Source organism: Petromyzon marinus, unplaced genomic scaffold (genome assembly GCF_048934315.1).
Source record: "Petromyzon marinus isolate PM22_M1 ecotype Great Lakes invasive population unplaced genomic scaffold, UKy_Petmar_22M1.pri1.0 PM_G_Scaffold_4, whole genome shotgun sequence".
In the NCBI taxonomy this organism is placed as follows: domain Eukaryota; kingdom Metazoa; phylum Chordata; class Hyperoartia; order Petromyzontiformes; family Petromyzontidae; genus Petromyzon; species Petromyzon marinus.
The window spans coordinates 2460041-2482920 of NW_027422983.1; the positions used below are offsets into that span (position 1 = coordinate 2460041).

The following is a 22880-nucleotide window of genomic DNA, read 5'->3' on the forward strand; positions in this document are numbered from 1 at the left end:
TGCTGGTGAGAAAAGTGGCGTTCGTGTGCGTGTTGATCATACGTCCATGTGTGTGTCAGCTTCGAGTGAGGAATGCGGTGTTCGTGTGTGTGCGTTCCCAATGTGTACAAAATAACAACGCGCACCGTCCACTTACAGAACCTTGAGATGAAATCACATTTAGATGCACGCTACACAGATCCACATTATCTAGGAGGTGACCTCTGTGTCTAAAACCACACGTGCCTAAGAGATCAAATCACATTTAGATGCACGCTACAGAGATCCACATTATTTAGGAGGTGACCTCTGTATCTAAAACCACACGTGCCTAAGAGATCAAATCACATTTAGATGCACGCTACACAGATCCACATTATCTAGGAGGTGACCTCTCTGTGTCTAAAACCACACGTGCCTAAGAGATCAAATCACATTTAGATGCACGCTACACAGATCCACATTATCTAGAAGGTGACCTCTGTATATAAAACCACACGTGCCTAAGAGATCAAATCACATTTAGATGCACGCTACACAAATCCACATCATCTAGGAGGTGACCTCTGTATCTAAAACCACACGTGCCTGTGTTGCGGTAAGTGTGCCCACAAACCGTATGACATTGCGCCTAATGATCCCAAGGCATACTAACGGTTCATGGCCTTGAACATTTCCATGAGGAATTCAACGGTGAGGTTGACGGTGTGGCCAGAGGAGACAAGCAGGACAGCCAGGCCATGTTGCAGCGCAGCGACTGCTTCCTTTGCCTCGCCCAGCCCAGCGAGCGCCGTGCCCAGCTGATAGTAACCCTGCACACAAAGACAAAGATCCCCCCTTGGAGCCTCAACAGACTTTTGGGGAAAGTGCTGTTTTGCAAACCACCTATGAAGACCAGCGTGGCACACGAGGGGGTGGGTGGCCAGCACCATGCTGGGCTGCCCGTGTCTCCCTAAGTTGCGATTATTTACACAATGCACCAGGTACTCATTTGAGGTCGAATCGAACTCGGCGGAAGCCCAGGAACGGTTCGGATAATGGTCACTGGTGTTGGCAATGAGTGTGGGATTGTTTCCTGAAAAAAACTTTCTATGAAATTGCAGTTCATGTGGGTAGGCAAAGAATTTACCTTGTTTTTTACTTTTAATTTTACTGTGCAACACAGTATAGTAATTAATAAATACATACACTATATAGTTTATACAGTACGGTACTGTAAATTGCTCTGTTATGCTAAATTATCACCATTTCTTGAGACTCTTGGGTAGGGCTAGGCCATTTTTCGACTTACGATGGGGGGGTCGTCGTAACGCATCTCCGTCGTGAGTCGGGGACTACCCTGTACACCGGGGCAAGGGCCCAGGACAAGTGTGGATATCTCTCACGACAGTTTTAACTGTGGGTGGACGTTGAACACAGGTGGTGGGGTCGTTAAGAGCAACGCGCTAAACCGCTGAGACGCTTACTCCACACGTAACACGATCGCCTTCGCCGGGGCTGTGCCAGCCTTAGAGAAGGTGCTTGGTCGGAGCACGTGCACCAACAGCATATGCAGGTTATCTAGGAAATATTTGATACGTGTCTAGATTTTTGTCTGTCTCTGTGTGTCCCTCCCGTCTCTCTCTCTCTGTGTGTGTGTGTGTGGCTGTGTTTCCCTCAACTCCCCGTCTGCGTGACATCCCACATTGCTGTTGAGTGGGCCTATCTCTCCCTGGGGGCTGTAAAACAAATTCCGTTGGGGGGGGGCACATGATGGCACAACTTCCAAATGCATTTGAAAAGCAGTTGGCAATGCCAAAAGGATTATACCAAATATGAATTAACGTAGCATCTGACCAGCGTACATATTTACACAGACGACAATTCGCGTTGTTGACTATGATGATGACTCGTGCAAAGGTGTGGCTTGCCGCCTGCAATGAATACCTTGCACCATTGCCGGTCAGCGTCGATGGACTTGCACGACATGGTCACAGCATCTTCGAATCTCCCCAACTTGACGTAAGTCATGGCCATGTTGCAGAAGAGCAGGGAAACAACTCTGCCAGGAGTCACACGTCAGCTGTCGCTTAATGCCACGACTCGGGGTTTGTTTCACTGAAATCCACTCGCAGCGATTAATGAATGAATGTCATGATTTACAGCAAAGGTCTCTAGTTTTTTTTTTTAAAGGGCATTTACTGCCAATGCAACAGTTCATCCCACGAAAGCACAAACACCTCCTGGCATAGGCCTGGCCTACAAGGGGAAGCATTATCACCCGTTATTACATCTCGGACCCAGCTGATGCCTGTCTCTATGTGTAGTGGTTGGTGGCACTGTGCCATGAACTCAGTTACCCGGGTTCGATTCCCAGTCACGGCCACCACCAGTGACGATTATCTGAACCGGTCCTGGGCCTCTCCTAGGTCGACTCAGCCTCAAATGAGTACCTGGTGTGGTGTGTAGTAAACATCGCCACTGGGGAGACAAAGGCGGTCGGGCGTGGTGCTGGCCACCCACCCCCTCTTGTGCGGTGCCGGCTTCGTAGGTGCTCGCTAACAGCACTTGCCACTACAGTCTGCTAAGGCTACACGGGGGATCTTTGCCTTTGTATTTTGTCTTGCTGTCTCTCCTGTATCTCTGTATTCCTTTGTCTACCCTCGGTGCCTGTCTCTATTGGTAGTTCTCTTCACTTTAAGTTAATTTCACGAGTTATTTACTGTGGGTACTTTATTTAATGCAATTACACTTTGATTGTTTTTGGTCTCAGCCAAGAATGATCGGTACAAGTCTAGGCCTAGCCTAATGCATGGTAAATAAACAGTCAAAAGTGACTACTTTCTGTTAAAACAATTACTATTAAAATGTTTCGTGGTATTCATAAACAAGACGGAAGCTTGTGTTGCCTCCGAAACGTCGCGATTTCATTTTTAGTCGTTTTCATTATTTTACTTTTTTACCTAACGTGGGACTTTACCGCAAAAAAACAAAGAGCACGAATCCTTGCAGTCACGGAAAGCTTCAAATCAAATTCTAGATTTGAAGCTTTCGTGACTGCAAGGATTCATAACTCTTTTGGTTTCATTCGGTAAAGTCGCGTAGATAAAACGAAATAAGACAAAACAATTAAATCACGGACGTTTCGGAGGCAACACGAGCTTCCGTCTTCGGGTGTAAAAGTCAACGCAGAATATCTGTGTCGGGAGCACAGTTTAGAGACGACCTGGATTATATATACACAGGTTAAGGGAGGGGCTGGGATAAGTTACCCCTTTGATAGCGATCAAAGGAGCACTTGCCCTGAAACGTGAAGCAGGCGTCTTCTTTGGTTCTTTCGGTAAAGTCACGTAGAATGAGAATAAAATAATAAATTGATAAAATAAAATAACACAATAAAATTCTCACGACGTTTCGGCCACAACACAAGCGGCCTTCATCAGGTGAAGGGACGAGACTGTCTGGTAGGACAGCGCTGGAGTGAAAGAGCCACGTTCAGATCACGACTTTTAAGCTGTGTGAGAGGAAACAAAGCGCCCTCAACTTTAGCACCACGGATAGCTACGGGCCCCGTTCAGACGGACGAGTTCATCCATGGTCGGAACAGAGGAGGGGGAGAGAGACAGCTTAGAGTCGCGGCATCTCTTCAGAAAGGTGAGAGACTCGATTAGTTGAGCCTTCTTATCCCAGGCGGTTGAGGGAAGGGGGGGGTGAGGAGTCAGCAAATCAAAGTTCAAATAAAATCCCGACTCGGGATGGTTGCGCAACAAGCGCCGAGTCTCCATCGCACAACGCACAGCAGCTGCTACCTCGCGACCGCGTTCCTTGACCCTGTAACAATCTCACGTTGTGACCTCCAGCCGATCAGCGCCACCACATTGATTATTCTTCTTTGGTTCTTTCGGTAAAGTCACCACCGTCACCACGTAGAATGAGAATGAAATAATAAATTGATAAAATAAAATAACACAATAATAATATTCTAACACGACGTTTCGGCCACAACACAAGCGGCCTTCATCAGGCGAAGGGGACGAGACTGTGTCTGGTAGGACAGCGCTGTAGTGAGAATATTATTATTGTGTTATTTTATTTTATCAATTTATTATTTTATTCTCATTCTACGTGGTGGTGGTGGTGACTTTACCGAAAGAACCAAAGAAGATGAATCCTTGCAGTCACGAAAGCTTCAAATCGAAATTTAACCACGTTGATTATTATTATTGTCAACGCCGGGGCAATCCCGTGACGACGTACGCGTGTGACCAAGCTGAGATGTCACAAATTCCATTTGGAACCTGCCCGTTAGATGTCACGATATGCGTCTGCATTTGACGATACCTGCCGACAGAGGCGGAGTGGCAGAGTTGCAGGGACAGAGCCTCCTCGTAGATTTTGAGGGCTTCAAGGTAGTAGCCCATGTGAAATAAATCCTTCCCCATCCGATTCATTACGATGGAGAGCGCATCCACTTCTTCTACAAATTCAGCCTGCACACATCACCCAACACAACATCAACACATCACCTGCACACATCACCCAACACTACATCAACACATCACCTGCACACAACATCAGCACATCACCGACAAACATCACCCAACACAACATCAACACATCACCTACACACATCACCTGCACACAACATCAGTACATCACCTGCACACATCACCCAACACTACATCCGCACATCACCTGCACACAACATCAACACATCACCTACACACATCACCTGCACACATCAGTACATCACCTGCACACATCACCTGCACACATCAGTACATCACCTGCACACAACATCAACACATCACCTGCACACAACATCAGCACATCACCTACACACATCACCCAACACAACATCAACACATCACCTACACACATCACCTGCACACAACATCAGTACATCACCTGCACACATCACCCAACACTACATCAGTACATCACCTACACACATCACCTGCACACAACATCAACACATCACCTGCACACAACATCAGCACATCACCTACACACATCACCCAACACAACATCAACACATCACCTACACACATCACCTGCACACAACATCAGTACATCACCTGCACACATCACCCAACACTACATCAGTACATCACCTACACACATCACCTGCACACAACATCAACACATCACCTACACACATCACCTGCACACAACATCAGTACATCACCTACACACATCACCCAACACTACATCAGTACATCACCTACACACATCACCTGCACACAACATCAGCACATCACCTACACACATCACCTGCACACAACATCAACACATCACCTACACACATCATCCGCACACATCAGTACATCACCTACACACATCACCTGCACACAACATCAGCACATCACCTGCACACATCACCTGCACACATCAGTACATCACCTACACACATCACCAAACACTACATCACCTGCACACATCACCTGCACACATCACCCAACACAACATCACCTGAACACATCACCTACACACATCACCCAACACAACATCAGCACATCACTTGCACACAACAACATCAGCACATCACCTACACACATCAGCACATCACCTGCACACAACATCAACACATCACCTGCACACATCACCTGCACACAACAACACCAGCACACTACATCACCTACACACATCACCTACACACATCACCTACACACATCACCTACACAAATCACCTGCACACTACATCACCTGCACACTACATCACCTGCACACAACATCACCTGCACACTACATCACCTACACACTACATCACCTACACACTACATCACCTACACACTACATCACCTACACACAACATCACCTACACACAACATCACCTACACTACATCACCTGCACACAACATCACCTGCACACAACATCACCTACACACTACATCACCTACACACAACATCACCTACACACATCACCTACACACTACATCACCTACACACAACATCACCTACACTACATCACCTACACACTACATCACCTACACACATCATCACCTGCACACTACATCACCTACACACTACATCACCTACACACTACATCACCTACACACATCACCTACACACTACATCACCTGCACACTACATCACCTACACAATACATCACCTACACACTACATCACCTACACACTACATCACCTGCACACAACATCACCTGCACACTACATCACCTACACACTACATCACCTACACACAACATCACCTGCACACATCACCTGCACACTACATCACCTACACACTACATCACCTGCACACTACATCACCTGCACACTACATCACCTACACACTACATCACCTGCACACAACATCACCTACACACTACATCACCTGCACACAACATCACCTACACACTACATCACCTACACACTACATCACTACACACAACAACATCAGCACATCACCTACACACTACATCACCTACACACTACATCACCTACACACATCACCTGCACACAACACCTGCACACAACATCAACACATCACCTACACACATCACCTACACACATCACCTGCACACAACATCAACACATCACCTGCACACAACATCATCAGCACACATCACCTGCACTACATCACCTACACACATCACCTACACACTACATCACCTACACACAACATCACCTACACACTACATCACCTACACACTACATCACCTACACACATCACCTGCACACAACATCACCTACACACTACATCACCTACACACAACATCACCTACACACTACATCACCTACACACTACATCACCTACACACTACATCGCCTACACACTACATCACCTACACACAACATCACCTACACAACAACATCACCTACACACTACATCACCTACACACTACATCACCTACACACAACAACATCACCTGCACACTACATCACCTACACACTACATCACCTACACACATCACCTACACACAACATCACCTACACACTACATCACCTACACACTACATCACCTACACACATCACCTGCACACAACATCACCTACACACTACATCACCTACACACTACATCACCTACACACTACATCGCCTACACAGTACATCACCTACACACAACATCACCTACATAACAACATCACCTACACACTACATCACCTACACACTACATCACCTACACACATCACCTGCACACTACATCACCTGCACACTACATCACCTACACTACATCACCTGCACACAACATCACCTACACACTACATCACCTGCACACAACATCACCTACACACTACATCACCTACACACTACATCACTACACACAACAACATCAGCACATCACCTACACACTACATCACCTACACACTACATCACCTACACACATCACCTGCACACAACACCTGCACACAACATCAACACATCACCTACACACATCACCTACACACATCACCTGCACACAACATCAACACATCACCTGCACACAACATCATCAGCACACATCACCTGCACTACATCACCTACACACATCACCTACACACTACATCACCTACACACAACATCACCTACACACTACATCACCTACACACTACATCACCTACACACATCACCTGCACACAACATCACCTACACACTACATCACCTACACACAACATCACCTACACACTACATCACCTACACACTACATCACCTACACACTACATCGCCTACACACTACATCACCTACACACAACATCACCTACACAACAACATCACCTACACACTACATCACCTACACACTACATCACCTACACACAACAACATCACCTGCACACTACATCACCTACACACTACATCACCTACACACATCACCTACACACAACATCACCTACACACTACATCACCTACACACTACATCACCTACACACATCACCTGCACACAACATCACCTACACACTACATCACCTACACACTACATCACCTACACACTACATCGCCTACACAGTGCATCACCTACACACAACATCACCTACATAACAACATCACCTACACACTACATCACCTACACACTACATCACCTACACACATCACCTGCACACTACATCACCTACACACATCACCTACACACAACATCACCTACACACAACATCACCTACACAACAACATCACCTACACACTACATCACCTACACACAACATCACCTACACACTACATCACCTACACACTACATCACCTACACACTACATCACCTACACACTACATCACCTACACTACATCACCTACACACTACATCGCCTACACACAACATCACCTACACACAACATCACCTACACACAACATCACCTACACACTACATCACCTACACACTACATCACCTACACACTACATCACCTACACACAACATCACCTACACACAACATCACCTACACACTACATCACCTACACACTACATCACCTACACACTACATTACCTACACACTACATCACCTACACTACATCACCTACACACTACATCGCCTACACACAACATCACCTACACACAACATCACCTACACACAACATCACCTACACACTACATCACCTACACACTACATCACCTACACACAACAACATCACCTGCACACTACATCACCTACACACTACACCTACACACTACATCACCTACACACCACATCACCTGCACACAACATCACCTGCACACTACATCACCTACACACTACATCACCTGCACACTACATCACCTGCACACTACATCACCTACACACTACATCACCTACACACATCACCTGCACACAACATCACCTGCACACTACATCACCTACACACTACATCACCTGCACACTACATCACCTGCACACTACATCACCTACACACTACATCACCTGCACACAACATCACCTACACACTACATCACCTGCACACAACATCACCTACACACTACATCACCTACACACTACATCACTACACCAAACAACATCAGCACATCACCTACACACTACATCACCTACACACTACATCACCTACACACATCACCTGCACACAACACCTGCACACAACATCAACACATCACCTACACACATCACCTGCACACAACATCAACACATCACCTGCACACAACATCATCAGCACACATCACCTGCACACTACATCACCTACACACATCACCTACACACATCACCTGCACACTACATCACCTACACACATTACCTACACACATCAACTACACACTACATCACCTACACACTACATCACCTGCACAATACATCACCTACACAATACATCACCTGCACACTACATCACCTACACACTACATCACCTACACACAACATCACCTACACACAACATCACCTACACTACATCACCTACACAACAACATCACCTACACAACAACATCACCTACACACAACATCACCTACACTACATCACCTACACTACATCACCTACACAACAACATCACCTACACACATCACCTACACTACATCACCTACACACTACATCACCTACACACTACATCACCTACACTACATCACCTACACAACAACATCACCTACACAACAACATCACCTACACACAACATCACCTACACTACATCACCTACACAACAACATCACCTACACAACAACATCACCTACACACAACATCACCTACACTACATCACCCACACAACAACATCACCCACACACCACACCACCGTGTGAACCACGTGGTGCACCACCACCACCCCCTCTCCTCTCTCCCCGTGTGCGCCCTCCTACCTGGCTCATCGTTGCCTGCTGACGGGTTCCGCCGATGCCAGCCATTGGCGAGGTTACACGCGAAAAACTATTCCCTCGCGTGGCGGTGCCGGCGGGCTGATAGGAGGGGGAGGTCCGACGTTTCGCGCCGCCGGGCCCGGGGTGACGCGACCCCCACGCTCGTTTGCGACCACGTGCGAGGCCTTAGCAGGGCACGTTTAGAAAACGTAGCGCGGATAAGGCGACCACGTGACAGCGAGGCTAGAATTCCGTAGAACTGATAAGCGCTGCCCCTCCCCCCGTAGACTCCTGTTAATACGCACTGTACTTTAACACGCGCAAGAGTACTGTACCTGCCCCCCTGTTACAGTCGTCCACAAACCCCCCCCAGCTTATAACCAATTTGGTTTCGCCCTCCCCCCCAGCTTGTAACCAATTTGGTTTCGCCCACCCCCCCGGCTTGAAACCAATTTGGTTTCGCCCACCCCTTAGCTAGTAACCAATTTGGTTTCGCCCACCCCCTTAGCTAGTAACCAATTTGGTTTCGCCCACCCCCTTAGCTTGTAATCAATTTGGTTTCGCCCACCCCCTCAGCTTGTAACCAATTTGGTTTCGCCCACCCCCCCTCAGCTTGTAACCAATTTGGTTTCGTCCACCCCCTCAGCTAGTAACCAATTTGGTTTCGCCCACCCCCTCAGCTAGTAACCAATTTGGTTTCGCCCACCCCCCCAGCTAGTAACCAATTTGGTTTCGCCCACACCCCTCAACTTGTCACCAAGTTGGTTTCGCCCACCCCCCCAGCTTGTAACCAATTTGGTTTCGCCCACCCCCCCAGCTTGTAACCAATTTGGTTTCGCCCACACCCCTCAACTTGTAACCAATTTGGTTTCGCCCTCCCCCCCAGCTTGTAACCAATTTGGTTTCGCCCACACCCCTCAGCTTGACACCAATTTGGTTTCGCCCACACCCCTCAGCTTGACACCAATTTGGTTTCGCCCTCCCCCCCTCAGCTTGACACCAATTTGGTTTCGCCCGTCAGCGTCACGATTTTGGTTCCACTTCACTTTGTAAGATCTCGGCTGGCCTTGGGAGTTTGCGGCTGAGGGAGTTTGCGACTGAGTGAGTTTTTTTTTAAACTTCCATCTTAATCCACCCGCACTTTTAAACATTTAAAACAAACAAAATACAAAATGTACCGACCGAGATTAATCGATTAACCCCTCGTTTTAAAAAGCGATCGAAACTAAAAAAAAAGCCGGCTTCGGGGCCTGCAAGTCTGGGGGCCTTTCGCCGATTTCTTCCCTTCAATCGATCGAATGATCGATCGATCGAACTCGTGGTGGTGGTGGTGTTTAACGTCGTTCGCGTGGACATCGTGAAACAACACGCCACGTGAACACAAAGACAAAGATCCCCCGTGTAGCCTTAGCAGGCTGTAGGGGGCAAGTGGTGTTAGTGACCCCCTTTCACATTCTAAAGATAAACACGTGTATACACACACAGTGTACACACACACACAGTGTACACACACACGTGTACACACACACAGTACACACACACGTGTACACACACACGTGTACACACACACACACGTGTATACACACAGTGTACACACACAGTGTACACACACGTGTACACACACACACGTGTACACACACACGTGTACACACACACACGTGTACACACACACGTGTACACACACACAGTACACACACACACGTGTACACACACACGTGTACACACACACGTGTACACACACACGTGTACACACACGTCTACACACACACAGTGTACACACGTGTACACACACAGTGTACACACACACAGTGTACACACACACACACGTGTACACACACGTGTACACACACACATGTGTACACACACACACAGTGTACACACACACACAGGTGTACACACACACACACGTGTACACACACAGTGTACACACACACAGTGTACACACACACACACGTGTACACACACACGTGTACACACACGTGTACACACACACAGTGTACACACACAGTGTACACACACACGTGTACACACACAGTGTACACACACACACGTGTACACACACACAGTGTACACACACACATGTGTACACACACGTGTATACACACACGTGTACACACACACAGTGTACACACAGTGTACACACACACGTGTACACACACACGTGTACACACACACGTGTACACACACGTGTACACACACACGTGGCAAGAATAACAACAACACTTATTTGCCCTTGCTCGTCTCGTTGTGATTGTGCATGTGTCCGGTTTGCTTGTGTTCACCGCTTTTGTATTCCTCAACTGTGTTGCTTAATTTTATTTTACGGGAAGCATATTAAGATATATTCTTAGTTCTTTCGGTAAAGTCACCACGTTGAAGGGAAACAATAAAATAATAAAATATATAACAATAAAAAGAATATGAATTACTGCAGTCACGAAAGCTTTAAATCAAAATTTAAGCATATTAAGAGTTTACATTTTAACGTAAAGTAACAAGAAAATGTTGACACTCGTGAGAATTTTCAACGAGAAACGTGGCTCTGGGGAAGGATTCCAGAGGCACGCGCTGACCAACGAAGGCGGACAAGTGGGGAGGAGAGATAATCTTTTTGACTTTGTGAAGATATTAACATCACGTTTGTTATCATGTTGCAAGTGTGTTAACCGTTCATTTATTTGGGTTGATAGTATTTCATTAAAAAGCATACTTAATTTTTTTTTGCTGTGAATCACATTTTAAATATATGTATACACAATGTTGGGCACGTTATTGTTAGAATGTTTAATAATTGCACCACACAGTGGAATTAAAACCTTTAATTTGTCAGTACGTAAAAAAATATTTGTTACAAGTTTAAACGGAATGCATTTAAGAAAAACACACGAATGTAGTTTGCTTGGAAATAATTAATGAATATTGATATATTTTTTATTTAAAGCTTTCGTGACTGCAGGGATTCATATTGTTGGTAATTCGGTAAAGTCACCTGCACGTAGAAGGGAAACAATAAAATAATAAAAATATAAAACAATAAAATTATTGTAAAACAATAAAGTTATTATTCTTGGTTCTTTCGGTAAAGTCACCACCACGTAGAAGGGAAACAATAAAATAATAAAAATATAAAACAATAAAATTATTGTAAAACAATAAAATTATTATTCTTGGTTCTTTCGGTAAAGTCACCACCACGTAGAAGGGAAACAATAAAATAATAAAAATAATAAAACAATAAAATTATTGTAAAACAAAATTATTATTCTTGGTTCTTTCGGTAAAGTCACCACCACGTAGAAGGGAAACAATAAAATAATAAAAAATATAAAACAATAAAATTATTGTAAAACAATACAATTATTATTCTTGGTTCTTTTTGTAAAGTCACCTGCACGTAGAAGGGAACCAATAAAATAATACAAAATATAAAACAATAAAATTATTGTAAAACAATAAAATTATTATTCTTGGTTCTTTTTGTAAAGTCACCTGCACGTAGAAGGGAACCAATAAAATAATACAAAATATAAAACAATAAAATTCTCAAGACGTTTCGACCGCAACACAAGCAATCATCATCAGATGATTTTATTGTTATTGTGTTATATTTTTATTATTTCATTGTTTCCCTTCTAACGTGGTGGTGACTTTACCAAAAGAACCAAGAATATGAATCCCTGCAGTCACGGAAGCTTTAAATCAAAATTCGTTCTTTTTTTTCTATTAAAAGCGACAGCCCCGTAATGTGTTAACATTTTTGTTGAAGCCCTCTATTGTATATTGTGTGCCGTTGTATTGATATGGGCAAGGATAACTTAGGCGACTATCTCTGCGAGTCTCGGTGAAATCCCCTAACCCCCTTCATCTCGTGAAACGTCGTGGGAATTGTATCGCGTGATTTTATTATTTTATTCTCATTCTCTCACGTGGTGGTGGTGACTTTACCGAGAGAAGCAAAGAAGACGAATCCTGTATCATTATCACTTAGGGGCCGCCCATAAATGACGTCACGCACCTATGGAGGGCGTCAGACGTTTGTGACGATGTGTGACGTAGGGGGGGAGGAGGGGTTGAGAAATGTGACGTCACATCAAAATGCGCAACTTTAAATATCTATATTCTTAGCTCTTTCGGTAAAGTCACGTTGAAGGGAAACAATAAAATAATAAAAATATATAAAACAATAAAAATTCTCACGACGTTTCGACCATAACACAAACGGTCGTCATCAGGCGTTATGGTCGAAACGTCGTGAGAATTTTTATTGTTTTATATATATTGTTATTTTATTGTTTCCCTTCAACGTGACTTTACCGAAAGAGCTAAGAATATGAATTACTGCAGTCACGAAAGCTTTAAATCAAAATTTAAATATCTACTTAATTAAATAGAATTGTTATAACGGCACTAATTTTGAATAATTTTCATTATTAACTATTTGATGTTTTAAATTTACTAAGGTCACCTTTTATTTATTCCATGAAGGAGCATTTCGCTTCTCCGTGGGAGAATGGTGATGCATACATTTAGTAAAAAACATTTTGAATGATTGTTATTAAACATTTTGATTTTAATGATTCTACCAGGGCTTTTCATTCTGTGGAATGAATATGTAATTGATATTATTGTACTCTCCATTTTGCTTCGTTCTACTGCAAAGTTTCAAGTATTTTTTTAATAGAATTACTTTTAATATTTTATAATTCTACAAATGTTTTCTCCTACAACATCAGAGTGCAGCGCCACATTAAATACGCACTACAATGACAATAGTGTAAAGCGATTTGAAGCGTGTTTCATTTTAAAAATGGAAATATGGTTTGGGAGGTGTGGGGGGCAGAACTTTGTGACGTCATATTTCAGGGGCGTCTGACTTTGTGACGCTGTGTGACGAGGGGGGCAGGGGGGGGGGGTCAAAAATCGGCCAAACTCGTGTGACGTCATTTATGGACGGCCCCTTATGGGAACATTGCTTTTGACATACACGATTTTGAGATAGGCGTGCTTTTCGCGTATGCCAAGGAGTGCCTGTGGGGAGCGGTTAGTGTAGCGGTTAGTGCGCCGAGCTACAAACCTGGCGACCCGGGTTCGATTCCCACTCACGGCCAACACCAGTGACGATTGTCTGAACTGCTCCCGGGCCTCCCCTAGGTCGACTCAGCCTCAAATGAGTACCTGGTGCGATGCGGAAACATTGCCACGAAGGAGACAAAGGGTGGCCGGGCGTGGTGTTGGCCACCCACCCCCCTTGTTTGCTGTGCCGGCCTTCATAGGTGCTTCCCTAACAGCACTTGCCCCGACAGTCTGTTACAGGCTACACGGGGAGGGGGTCTTTGTAATGGAACAAATTCTGAATTAAACTCTAAGAGACAGGGACAGGAGCGTGTGTATGTTGAGCGTCTTTCGCACCGTACGTAGCCAAACCGTGCTGACCAGAGGCGTGGGGGAAGGGCAACGAACTTCAACGCAAAATCAGCTTCAAAGAAGTTTGTTTTCGGCATAGAGAAAGCACATTGATTAGAGAACGTACGAAAAGGTAAGAGACACATTGTCAAGAGAGAGGCGAGCGGGATTGTGCGGGGCGTTGGCGTTCTAAGGCACGGCCAAGGGCAGTGTCAGAGAATGTAAGTGTGTGGGCACGTCTAGTAGAACCTCTTTTGCACTGCACGTAGCCACCCGTGCTAATCGGGACAGCGGCCCAGCCAAGAGGAGAAAACGTGCCTGAGACCATCCCACTGCCGAGTTGGGAGCGATGAAAATCGGCTCATTCATTGGTTACGTTTTTTTGAAGCCAGCTGGCCAGGCGTTAGGGCAAAACGGAGCCCAACCTTTCACCCAGGCAACTGGCGAGCACGGACTAAGCTTGTGATTCGCATGCACTAACCTACGTACCCGCTCACCTACCCACCCAACCTATACAAGACAAAGATCCCCCGTGTAGTCTTAACAGGCTGTTGGAGGAGGTGCCGTTAGCGAGCACCTATGAGGGCCGGCACGGGTGGGTGGCCGGCACCACGCCTGATCGCCTTCGTCTCCCGAGTGGCGATGTTTACATACTACATTCGGTAATCATTTGAGGCTGAGTCGACCTAGGAGAGGCATATGATCGGTTCAGATAATTGTCACTGGTGTTGGCCGTCAGCGGGAATCGGGTTCGTAGCGCAGCAGCGTGCTAACCGCTACAGTACCGGTCCCCATATCTACCTGTGCACCTGCCTGCCCACATGCATGTCCACCTACATGCCTACCTACCTGCCTGCCTGCCTCGTCACGCACTCGCAAACCCACTCATATACTTGCCCACCTACACGCCTACCCGTGCGCCTGCATGCACACCTATCCGTCTACCCGCTCGCCCACCCACCCACCCACACACCCACACGCCCACACACCCACCCACCCACCCACCTAACCCGCCCACCCACCGGTAAATTAACGCTGCCCCCCACGTTCCTCGCTGCGTTTCGGTAGCAAGGGGGGGGGCCGATGCAGCGCCTCACCGTGCGCAAGAAGGAGACAGCGGAGGTGGCGGGCGCCGAGATGTCATTTGCGCTGTCGCAACGGGCGCGCCACGCCGCCCGTGTGCTTCTGCAGCGCTTCCCCGACACTGGCTCTGACCCAGGTTCGTTCCCGCTTTGGAGTTGCCGGCGACGTTTTTTTTTTCCGTGGTGCTCCATTGGTGCCCTCTATCAACTAATCTATTCAGGCATTATTTTACCGGGTAAGGCTGCGCTGAGCTGCGTAGCCATTTATCAGCAGCGACCTGGCCACAAAATGATTGCTCGAATGAAGTGGCTTATCACGTGGACGTTCGCAGCAGCCAAATACGCTCAACGCACGTCGATTCGAGAGAGACACCGCAAACTCCAAATATACAGCAGCAGATGTCGTGGTTGGGATCGAACCCACGACCTCCTGTATACCAGGCGAGGGAGTTAACATCTCCTAGCCACCATGATGATGATGAGGGAGAGAGACACAGACTCCAAATATACAGCAGCAGATATCGGGGTTGGGATCGAACCCACGACCTCCTGTATACCAGGTGAGGGAGTTAACATCTAGCCACCATGATGATGACGAGGGAGAGAGACACAGACTCCAAATATACAGCAGATGTCGGGGTTGGGATCGAACCCACGACATCCTGTATACCAGGCGAGGGAGTTAACATCTAGCCACCATGATGATGATGAGGGAGAGAGACACAGACTCCAAATATACAGCAGCATATGTCGGGGTTGGGATCGAACCCACGACCTCCTGTACACCAGGCGAGGGAGTCAACATCTAGCCACCGTGGCACCCGTGACGCTGATGCAATTCGACGCGTGTCACTCACAGGGGCGAGACGCGAGGCGAGCAGGCCGAGCGGACGGCTCAACGACGGGATCGCTCAGGTCCCGCCACCGCGGGGGCGATCGGAGCTGGAGGCGTTCCGCCAGACCCTCCCCGTGGCCGCGTTCCGGGAGCAGTTGCTGGGCACCATCGCCAAGTCCAACATCCTGCTGGTGCTGGGCGAGACCGGCTCCGGCAAAACCACGCAGGTGCTCGCAGCACAGTCCTAGAACTCGGCGCTCCTTCATTCAGCATGTCGGGCTCATTTCCCCAGGACCACCACCACGACGAGCGGGGTGAACGTGGATTATTATTTTATTTTTTACCCCCGAATTGCGATCTTGAGGACTGCCTCCGATCACCGCTTAACACTCGGCGCGCGCCGCCGCCCGTGTCGTCCCCCACCCCCCCGGCAGATCCCTCAGTACATCCTGGACGAGGGCAGCCGCCTGGGGTCGCCGTGCCGCGTGATTTGCGCGCAGCCGCGCCGAATCTCTGCCGTCGCCGCGGCCGAGAGGGTGGCGGAGGAGCGAGGGGAGGGCGTCGGCCAGACCGTCGGCTACCAGATCCGGTTGGAGAGCAAGTGCGTGTACGCGTGTTGGCGCTTCCGTTGTGCGCGCGTGCGCGTGTGTGTGTGTTCTGTTGTTTTTGTTGTTGTTGTTGTGTTTTCCCTCTGGGCCGTGTGCTATTGTAATTTTTCTCGTCGTTTCATTCCAACTGTGCTAGTCGCGCCCCCACGATTAGCGCGGTCGGCTGCGTACGGTGTGAAAGACGTTCAACGTACACACGCGCACATGCACACATACGTTTGTTATTGTGTACTTTTACCGCTGTGTCCTGTCGTGTTTCTCCCTGCCCTGCGCCGTGTCCTTTCGTTGAGTTGTGTGATTTTTAGGGTTGTGTTCGGTTTGCGTTTCTCCGTCCTGTCTGAGCTCTGCAGTGACACAACTCTACGAAAACCGAGCCGGTGCAACAATATTTACGGCACATTTATTTTTGGTTAGGCAACGAAGAAATTATCTTGACAAAAACAGCTGTCGTGAAATCCTTCCTCTGCACGATGCAAGCCAAACAACAATTTGCCATGGGTATGGGTGGGGGTGCAGAACAATTGTCACAAGGAAATTTAGCATATCGCTTTATAGGCATTGTATACGATTGCTGAATTTGTGTTGATGGAATTGTTCTTCAACTCAACTGTCGGTGGTGAGCTGAAACAATCTTGTTGGGCGCACAGTGAAACACTTTTACCACCATGTGGTAATTTAATTGGTTTGGCTGTGTCGGCTGGTGGGGGGAGGACTTCACACACGTTGGACCATTGAGCACGGTTGGCTACGTACGGTGGTGCGAAAGAAGTTCAACTTGCATACCTACGTTAAATTTACGAATCGTAATATTGACTGACAACCTAGATGTTAGGTTAACAGGAAAACACCATGTATGTATTTGAGATCCCTTATACCTCAGCTTATCACTCAGCTATTTCAATGCTAAATTCTATGCTAATTCCTTTGTCAAGGGGTGCCTCTGCGGATGTGTATACTTTAACTTAGCTATTTCAATGAGCCATTTCAATGCTAAATTCTATGCTAATTCCTTTGTCAAGGGGTGCCTCTGCGGATGTGTATACTTTAACTTAGCTATTTCAATGAGCCATTTCAATGCTAAATTCTATGCTAATTCCTTTGTCAAGGGGTGCCTCTGCGGATGTGTATACTTTAACTTAGCTATTTCAATGAGCCATTTCAATGCTAAATTATATGCTAATTCCTTTGTCAAGGGGTACCTCTGCGGATGTGTATACTTTAACTTAGCTATTTCAATGAGCCATTTCAATGCTAAATTCTATGCTAATTCCTTTGTCAAGGGGTGCCTCTGCGGATGTGTACACTTTAACTTAGCTATTTCAATGAGCCATTTCAATGCTAAATTCTATGCTAATTCCTTTGTCAAGGGGTGCCTCTGCAGATGTGTATACTTTAACTTAGCTATTTCAATGAGCCATTTCAATGCTAAATTATATGATAATTCCTTTGTCAAGGCGCTTAGTGTTTTTCTTCTCACACAGCTTAAAGGTCGTGATCTGAGCGTGGCTTTTTTCACTCCAGCGCTGTCCTACCAGACAGTCTCGTCCCTTCACCTGATGAAGGCCGCTTGTGTTGTGGCCGAAACGTCGTGATTTTTGTTATTTTATTTTTTACCTACGTGGTGACTTTACCCAATAGAACCAAAGAGTATCCCTCATTAAAGGTCGTGATCTCAGCGTGGCTTCTCTCACTCCAGCGCTGTCCTCCAGACAGTCTCGTCCCTTCACCTGATGAAGGCCGCTTGTGTTGTGGCCGAAACGTCGTGATTTTTGTTATTTTATTTTTAACCTGCTACGTGGTGACTTTACCCAATAGAACCAAAGAGTATCCCTCATACCGTCGCGTTCCGCACGCGGCGTTGCGCGCAGGGTCTCGCCAAAGACGCTCCTCACGTTCTGCACCAACGACGTGCTGCTGAGGACCCTCATGGCCGGAGACAGCGCCACGTCTACCGTCGTGACGCACATCATCGTGGTACGTGCCGAGCTACAGTCGATCCACCACACACCGGTGCTCAAAAGTTTTCTTTTCAGTCTAATCTAGATTTGAAGTTTTCGTGACTGCAGGGGTCCACGCCCCTGGGTTCTCTCGGTAAAGTCACCGTGGTAGGTAGAAAATGAAATGAATTAAATCACGGCGTTTCGGGCGCGCGCACACGCAAGCGTCAGTCAGCAGGTGGAACAACCACAGCAAGAAAGAATTGCTGAAGTGGGCAAAAGGGCTGCTGCTGCTGTCACAAGAGGCTATCGAGGCCTGTAGATGTGGTTGTCCCACCTGCTGACGGACCCTTGTGTGTGCGCTCGCTCGAAACGTCGTGATTTTAATTTATTTTATTTTATTCGGTCTAACCCAAGATGTGGCCAGTTCCGGTTTCTGAGTTTTTGTTCGGTTTTAGTGTCTCAATCATTGGATTGACAACGGACTGTATGTACATGGTGAAGTTTAATTATTGTTATGAAGCTGGTGCTGATGCTGTTGCTACTGGTTGGTTAAAGGTGATGATGGTGGTGATGCTGGTAGTGTTGTTGCTGCTGCTAAGGGTGGTGGTTATTGATGGTTCTGCTGGTGGTGGTGATGGTTAAGGGTGGTGATGATGGTAGTGATAATTGTGGTGGTGGTGGTGATTACGGGTGGTGATGATGATGGTGGTAGTGCTGGTGTTGGTTCTGGTGGTGGTATTGGTGGTGGTTCTTAAAGAGTGGTGCTTGCCACCCACCCCCTTGTGTACCGTGCCTGCCTTCATAGGAGCTACTCGCTTACAGCACTTGCCCCAACGAGTCTGTTAAGGCTATACGGGGGATCTTTGTCTTGTCAGTTGGTCATGATAGATTTTTGTTAACTGGTGGTGGCGAAATTGGCAATGGTGATGATGGCGGTGGTGGTGGTGGTTACATTGACGATGATGATGATGATGGCAGCGTTGGCGGTGATGTATCCACTAGGACGAGATCCATGAACGCGACCGCTTCTGCGACATCCTGCTCATCAAGCTGCGCGACATTCTGGAGCGGCAGTGCAACCTCCGCGTCGTGCTGATGAGCGCCCCCCTCAACGTCTCACTCTTTTCAGAGTACTTCGGCGGCTGCCCCGTCGTCAGACGTGAGAGACGGCTAAATCCATCCGTCGGTTGAACACGTAGCGGTAGGCTTTCGCGACCAATATTATCGATAATGTATTAGAGGTTTTTTTGGGTTTGATCGCGTCAATGTAAATGTGTTGTTAAACCCGACGGCCAATTTGTAAGATTTTGTCACGTAAAACAAAATATCGTTACTAGCACGGCGCACCGTTGTGTTGGAGGAGTAAACCCACAACATTTACCATTGGAGTGCGACATTTGCCGGTTGTAATTACCGAACGGTAAATGTTGTGGGTTTACTCCTCCAGCACACCGGTGTGTGCCGAATTAGCAACTCGTTGGCCACGTTTTGTTTACTTGACAAACCTCGCTAACCGGCTGCTGCGTCGGGTGGTGGCAGGTTTAACGACACAACATTTATATTCACTCGATCTAACCGTGCGTCGGCGGCGGCGGTGGCGGCGGCGGGCCAAACGCAACGGCGATGTTGGACGTGGCGGTGTGCACGCCGTGTTGCCTCTCGTCCGTGGGCCAGTGCCTGGGAGGCTTTTCGAGGTGAAGCGGTTCTTTCTGGAGGACATCCTGCCCACCACTGGTTACAAGTCTAAGGAGATGGAGAGACGCCAGAAGGAGAAAGATCAACGTACGTACAGCCGGCAAAAACCACCCCCCCCCACCACCCACCCGCCCCCCGCATTGCTTGAGAGAGCCTCCCATTGTGTTGAGGCGGCGATCTCCAACTGTATCGGAATCAGGAGAATATTGATAGCGGTAGGAACCTCCTGGTTACACCACCAGCCCACACGGGGATTATTGTTGTTGTGTCCGTCCGTCGTGCATCCAAAAATGGGAGAGGTGGGGCTGGGTGGAGAGGGGAGGGTGGGGAGGGGCTGGGTAGGGAGGGAGGGGCTGGGTAGGGAGGGGAGGGTGGGGAGGGGCTGGGTGGGGAGGAAGGGGCTGGGTGGGGAGGGTGGGGAGGGTGGGGAGGGTGGGGCTGGGTGGGGAGGGGAGGGTGGGGCTGGGTGGGGAGGGGAGGGTGGGGAGGGGCTGGGTGGGGAGGGTGGGGCTGGGGGTGGGGGTGGGAGGGGTGGGGCCGGGGGGGCAGGGGCTGGTCACCCCGTGGTGCCCTTATAAAACTCAACGTTTAACCTACTCACGCCGGCTTGTGCCCGCCCTCACAGTCGGGCATATTTGCGGAATACACCACGGAGCCGCCGTTGACCCTGGTCGTTGACCAAGCAACCCAACGTTCCTACCGGCTCCCTCCGCAGGAGAATGTGTTTGTTCATATTGGAGGAATCCAATCAGCCAATGTCAACTGGGCTCTTCCGTCGCTCTTCTTCTTCATCATGATTGTGCAATCGCATCGCCACAGTAGCCGTGTTGTTATTATTAACACTGTGAATGTTGTCGTTATTGTTGTGTGTTGTTGTTGTTTTATAAACTGTCGTCCGTGTCGTTATTATTATTATTATTAACACTGTGAATGTTGTCGTTATTGTTGTGTGTTGTTGTTGTTGTATAAACTGTCGTCCGTGTCGTTATTATTATTAACACTGTGAATGTTGTCGTTATTGTTGTGTGTTGTTGTTGTTTTATAAACTGTCGTCCGTGTCGTTATTATTATTAACACTGTGAATGTTGTCGTTATTGTTGTGTGTTGTTGTTTTATAAACTGTCGTCCGTGTTGTTATTATTATTAACACTGTGAATGTTGTCGTTATTGTTGTGTGTTGTTGTTTTATAAACTGTCGTCCGTGTTGTTATTATTATTAACACTGTGAATGTTATCGTTATTGTTGTGTGTTGTTGTTTTATAAACTGTCGTCCGTGTTGTTGTTATTATTATTAACACTGTGAATGTTGTCGTTATTGTTGTGGGTTGTTGTTGTTTTATAAACTGTCGTCCGTGTTGTTGTTATTATTATTAACACTGTGAATGTTGTCGTTATTGTTGTGTGTTGTTGTTTTATAAACTGTCGTCCGTGTTGTTGTTATTATTATTAACACTGTGAATGTTATCGTTATTGTAGTATGTTGTTGTTGTTTTATAAACTGTCGTCCGTGTTGTTGTTATTATTATTAACACTGTGAATGTTGTCGTTATTGTTGTGTGTTGTTGTTTTATAAACTGTCGTCCGTGTTGTTATTATTATTAACACTGTGAATGTTGTCGTTATTGTTGTGTGTTGTTGTTTTATAAACTGTCGTCCGTGTTGTTGTTATTATTATTAACACTGTGAAT

General features: G+C 47.0%; 2 protein-coding genes across 2 annotated transcripts in view; one reads left to right on the plus strand and one right to left on the minus strand.

Annotated features, from left to right (window-relative positions):
- The window catches only part of LOC142916600 (TPR and ankyrin repeat-containing protein 1-like), a 37829-nt gene extending 27962 nt beyond the window's left edge, over positions 1-9867 (minus strand). The window contains exons 1-4 of the mRNA XM_076061735.1: positions 9632-9867; positions 4300-4448; positions 1906-2020; positions 635-791 (exon numbers count right to left, since the gene is read on the minus strand). Of these exons, the coding sequence (XP_075917850.1) occupies positions 635-791; positions 1906-2020; positions 4300-4448; positions 9632-9676 (466 nt within the window). The 5' untranslated portion in view covers positions 9677-9867. The remainder of the gene's footprint in view (positions 1-634; positions 792-1905; positions 2021-4299; positions 4449-9631) is intronic.
- A 773-nt stretch (positions 9868-10640) lies between these two features.
- On the plus strand, positions 10641-21988 carry LOC142916560 (3'-5' RNA helicase YTHDC2-like). Its single transcript, XM_076061681.1, has 8 exons — positions 10641-10729; positions 16100-16250; positions 16973-17175; positions 17383-17549; positions 19425-19530; positions 20499-20655; positions 21171-21514; positions 21932-21988. Exons 2-8 carry the CDS (start codon positions 16115-16117, stop codon positions 21986-21988), a joined length of 1170 nt encoding a protein of 389 aa, XP_075917796.1. The 5' UTR covers positions 10641-10729; positions 16100-16114.
- Positions 21989-22880: the final 892 nt, after the last annotated feature.

Excerpts from the sequence above, each read along its gene's own strand:
- LOC142916560 (XM_076061681.1), top strand. The coding sequence starts at position 16,115 with ATGCAGCGCCTCACCGTGCGCAAGAAGGAGACAGCGGAGGTGGCGGGC. Across the intron at positions 16,251-16,972 it reads CGACACTGGCTCTGACCCAG|GGGCGAGACGCGAGGCGAGC; the intron begins GTTCGTTCCCGC and ends TGTCACTCACAG. Across the intron at positions 17,550-19,424 it reads CAGATCCGGTTGGAGAGCAA|GGTCTCGCCAAAGACGCTCC; the intron begins GTGCGTGTACGC and ends CGTTGCGCGCAG.